This window comes from Charadrius vociferus, unplaced genomic scaffold, assembly GCF_000708025.1.
Source record: "Charadrius vociferus isolate BGI_N301 unplaced genomic scaffold, ASM70802v2 scaffold163, whole genome shotgun sequence".
Classification (NCBI taxonomy): domain Eukaryota; kingdom Metazoa; phylum Chordata; class Aves; order Charadriiformes; family Charadriidae; genus Charadrius; species Charadrius vociferus.
In genome coordinates, this window is record NW_009648332.1 from 15,440,049 (window position 1) to 15,445,191 (window position 5,143).

The 5,143-nt window shown below is 40.5% G+C and overlaps 2 protein-coding genes across 2 annotated transcripts in view; one reads left to right on the plus strand and one right to left on the minus strand.

Moving 5' to 3' along the window:
• Nucleotides 1-3,656, minus strand: part of GCLM (glutamate-cysteine ligase, modifier subunit) — an 11,724-nt gene extending 8,068 nt beyond the window's left edge. Inside the window, exons 1-2 of the mRNA XM_009884902.1 lie at nucleotides 3,531-3,656; nucleotides 156-221 (exon numbers count right to left, since the gene is read on the minus strand). Of these exons, the coding sequence (XP_009883204.1) occupies nucleotides 156-221; nucleotides 3,531-3,656 (192 nt within the window). The remainder of the gene's footprint in view (nucleotides 1-155; nucleotides 222-3,530) is intronic.
• A 391-nt stretch (nucleotides 3,657-4,047) lies between these two features.
• TECR (trans-2,3-enoyl-CoA reductase) overlaps nucleotides 4,048-5,143 on the plus strand; it is a 24,829-nt gene continuing 23,733 nt past the window's right edge. Inside the window, exon 1 of the mRNA XM_009884749.1 lies at nucleotides 4,048-4,062. The gene's annotated coding sequence lies outside the window, so the exon portion shown is untranslated. The remainder of the gene's footprint in view (nucleotides 4,063-5,143) is intronic.

A 5,143-nucleotide genomic window follows, 5' to 3' on the forward strand; every position in this document is an offset into this window, starting at 1 on the left:
GGGGGGGGGGGAGAAAAACTCTTTTAAGATACATGGAGCTGCAGATACTTTTACAGAAATTTAAGAGATTCATTTATATTTTAAGATGTGTAACCAACTACATATTCCTTGGTTTTCATGTGTAACATGGATAACACACACAACACCTCTCCTACCTGATTGAGGTCTTGCCCAATCTTTGAGCTCCATTCAGTCAGTGTTTTCTGAATGCAGTCCCGCACCTACAAAATATTTTTTCATATTTCAGGGTAGGTATGTTATAGCTGCACAGAAATACAATGATTCAGAGACATGCAGGACAGACTGAGCAAGTGAACTAATGACACCATTCCTTCAACCACAGAAGATTCTTCCTTCACAGCTTCCATCTGAAACTTGTTCAAACTAGTTTACTTATATATTTTCCTCTCCTCTTTCACAGAGAGTTTTAGCAGTAATACAAGAACTGTACTTAACTTATTTCTCAGACCAATGCCATCTTTAAAGGAAAGACCAGGGTCAAGCAACAAGAACTAGGGTGTGGGGTGCTGTGGGGTTTTTTGCATAGAAATTCTTAAATTACAATATAGTTAGATAATAGTATACATACTATGACATTGTTAGAAATGAGATGTTACAATCCATCACTAAATACCCATTATATTAATTACTTCTCTTTCCAAGATGCATCTGACCCTTTTCATTTACAGCCTACCTATTCCACTGTGCCAAACCACTAATGCTTTTAAGTCCTTCCTTACTGAATAGGGAACCTTCAGATCCTACCCCACACATGCATTTTTCCTGCATCACAGATGCAAAATAAACCTGACGAGGATTCTGACCATGGATTTTCTTGAACATAGTAAGGCATAACTATTAAGTCTAAATCAGCTAATCAACTGCATATTGCACCAGTGCTTCAGCTGTACCAATGCTCTAGCACCTCTCTGATACATCTCAGGAGTTGTTAACCTGCAGGCTAAGTAAATGTACTGTCAAGACTGCTGTCTGCCACAGGTAGGAGCACTTCCATGAGCTGCTGCTTTACTTCGCTTTTAGCAATATATTTTATAACTATGTGGATACCTACTTTTTGTACCATTAAACAGCCATTGTACCAGTAAATGTACCATTTCCTGTGACACCTAACATTAATTCAGAGAACTCATAATACTATGTACAAACTAGAAGCCACCCCCCCCAACCAGGATATCACAAACTTTAAGATATAATACAGTAATAATACTTTGTGAGCACAAATTCTATACATTCTTTCCCAGCCATTTAAAATGGCATAAAAAACCCCAACTGAGTCAGAAAGTAAGAATTGACTCCCACCCACTAAATAGCTATCCACAATGCTGGAACTCTTTAGCCTATTTTGATGCAACTTATAAAGTTCTTCTTGCCTTCCCAAGGAAAGTGAGACAGTGCTAAATATGTATATATATTGCTACTTTGCAACTGTCACACTTTGTATTTCTACTGCAGTTAGTATTCACAAGCCTCCATCTCCAAAGCACACCATTCCCCTGCCCTCAACACACGTGAAAAGCAAAGTCTATTTGACTGCTTTGACCAGCTTTTCCAAATACAGATACATCCCAAGACTCTTAACATTAGGGTTCATAGTTTGCAAAACTTTAGCTTACATTACCTCCGAGAACTATATACACACTAACTACATGAAATAGGAGAGCTGAAAGCCAATTTATTTCTGATAATTAATGCCAATTGCTTGCTTTTGGAATTCCAGCAACTCTGGAAAGCAGGTAGCCTTATATTCAAACACCCTGTAAACAAATGAATTTAAATACTTTAACTGATCAGTTATGCATACTAGCCACTCTTTATTTAACAACCCTCCAGAAACTACTCACACAAGGGTGGCCATTACGATACAGCTATCTCTTTGCTACAGAATCTAGCCCTATTTCACACAGATCACAGACCCTAATAGGCAACCAGGCCAAATAAAAACGTTATTACCACGTGACAATGAAGGAAACACATGATGAATTTTTCCTTCTCATTACATCATCCTCCCAGTCACCTTTCTTACCATTTCTGCATGATTAACATGAAATCAACCAAATTCTTGTTTATTAACAGTGCCACTACATAGCAATAACTAGCCAAACCCATAGTTCTTCTGATGATTAAACGACTGTTTTCAGATTACTGAGTCATGACAAGACAGCAAATACAGTGAGGTTCTGAAGTTCACGGCCACAGGATCTCCAGCTGTTTTATCAGGATTATTTTAAGTGTTGACACATACTGCTAAATGTAATAGTTTTAAAGTGGTGATTAAAAAGTTATTTCAACTTTTTTTAATAAAGAATAACAGCTATATTTAAATAAAACAGCAACGACCAATTTTCCTGAGACCTGTCACCACCGAATTACTAAAATCAGTTTCAGGTTAGAAAAGAGAACGTTCATCATTCCTAACACAAGCTCGCATCTATTCTTATCTTTCTCTTGCGAAGGAAGCATCACGGGTCGCAGACAGCACTGAAAACTTGCAAGCCTTTTAATTCTTCATTCCCCGAGAGCAAAAGCACGGTCTGGTTTCCTCAGAAAAACTCCAACACAGAAAAGTGCTTCCGGGGGCAGCGGGACACACACACGACACCCCTGCCTGTCCCTAGCGAGGCCCGGTGTGGCTCGCCCTTGGCCTCCCCGGGCTCCCCGCACCTCAAGACTTTTATACGTGCATTTTATAACTATTTTTATGCCCAATGCTAGGAAAAGTACATTGGATTGAACATAAGAAATATGGCTGCAGATGTTGTAGCAGAGTTTATGAAGCACTTCAAGAACCTGGAGAAGCAGCTGGTTCATTTCACTGGCAACACTGTGTTGAGGCTAGGAATTAGCTAGGGAGCATGAATACCAGCTAAAGAGGTTAAGTAGGAACTCGGCCCATAAGAAAAGAAAATGAATATGTTCTTTTGCTAGAAGCCACCTCAAAAAATGACAGAACCAGCTGGGAAAGCTCTTGCTTCCTCCAAAGAAGGAAGGATTCCTCCATGGGCTTAGGGAAACTAGACGACTCTCTTTTTTGAATTGGATTCGTGTTACTGGCATTTGTATCTTACAAAGGTTGTCTTGTTAATCCTGGGGGGTGCCTGTTCATTTACATGGGCTGAATAGAGTCTTGCCTGCAGGTGCTAGTACCTCTGACTATTAAGAATAAAAGTTATTTTGGATGCTTTGCTGATCTAGTTAAAGAACGAAAGAAGGTTTGTTTTGATTTGGTAGCTCATTTCCCCCTGGTTCTATTGATGATGTGATTACAACACAAGACAGATATTTTTTCATATTGAAAATAGCATGCCAGGTGTGAATGCCACCTGTGACGTGGAATACAGGGGGGATGAATGCCTTGGGAATGGATGATAAAATGGATCCTATGCAATCTTTAACCAGGGAGTTCAATCTCTCTGCACCAGAAGGACCTCCCATAACTTCAAATAAACAGTCTGAATGCACCAGTAAGATGAAGATTGGTGAACACTGTTTTATTTAACGGCCATACAAACAGGACTTGCGTAGCTGCTCTGCAGGCTTCGAAAAATTAGTGAAACCGTCCGAATTTCGGTCACGACGCTTTCGAGTGCTTCATAGGCACTGAGATAAAAAGGCCCAAAAAAGGAAACCAAACGCATACCGAGCCTGGTTGTGTGTACATTTTGATGAAACTTAAAAGTTACTGTCAGGTAACTCCAGTTTTGTACCGGGTGGTTTCAGTGAAGACACACCGGGTGAAACTTGAAGGATTACGGTTTGGGGAATTTTTTTTAAGAGCAGGTGGCTTCTGGAAAGCTGCGCTCTGAACTTTAAAGTACGTCTGTGTTGGGGTTTGGGGGGGGGCCCTTTTTTTTTTTTTTTCTTATGTCATAACTACAGGGAACAGTAAGCCACAAATTGTAATTTTGCTGTCAGCATGGGAATCTCAATTGCGTTTCTAACAGCTTTTCCTTCCCCAGGCTGCACGGTGTGCTAATACAGAGAACCAATTTGCATAACTTCTGTCAGTCTGAAGCACTGCCTGATCGCTTCCTGGTACAGAAGGTTAGTTTAAATGTTCTTTATATTTGTGTTCTGATTACTTTTCCCGATTGGATTGCTTTCATGTATTTGAAATGTTTTTATTCATTGTGTGACTACAGAGCATCTGGAAGTGAAATATACTGAAAAAAGTGTCAGCTTATTTGGAAAAGCAGTAGTTTTGTTTTCTTTAGCGTAAAAATCCGGAAGGTCTAACCTGGCCCAAAGGTTCACCATCCAGACTCGTAAGTGGCTTGAGAAGGAGCGTGCACCTCCATACGCCTTCACAGGTATTTACACTAGTAGTGAATTCTGTCCTGTTGGGTCTTTCTGATTGGCCTTCTGGCTTTCCAGTAGATTTCAAAGATAAATTTCTTTTAGTGAAATTTATTCTTTGATATGTCATTAACCATGAAGTAGTTTTGATGGTTATAATAATTCTGTGGAAGCAGGTTAAATTTGGGGATTACAAAAGGTTTTCAAACAGTGCACAGTATATATCTGTCTAATGGAAATTTATGGCTGTGAAAAAGCAGTGTTCCTTTTACAGCACTGTAGAATTTGCTGGTATTTAATTATCTTAGCTCTAGAAAAAGGATACCATGTAATGAAGACTGGTTGGAGGAAAAATAGTATCAGCGTCTGTACTGCTTTATGTCATGCATTTAATTCTCAGCGGCAGCACAAACACATCACAGAAGACAGGATCTCAGCAGAGTTGTGTTGTCAGTCCAATTACCCCTGAAAAGGAAGGTAAACTATCAGAGAAAGGAAGGAGGATGCTTCTAGCTCATGGTCAGTTGTATTTTGCAGGTTACCTCATTAAGCTACTTCAGATCTGCAAAAAAAATACGAAAAGCGATTGATTTCCACCAGTAATTCTGTAATGTTCAAAGAAAAATAAATTACCCTTTTGAACAAAATGCCACTGAATCGTCACTCCAGGCAGTCGGTGAGCGTTACTCTCTTCTCCCAGTTTTTGAGCACCGGGAGCTGCAGAACTTGGCTGGTGGGAGGCACCGGCGGTCCCGCACTGCTGCAGGCTGCCGGCGGGACCGCTGCTTCCTTCGCACCGCCGGGCAGCGGCCCCGGCCCCGGGCGGGCG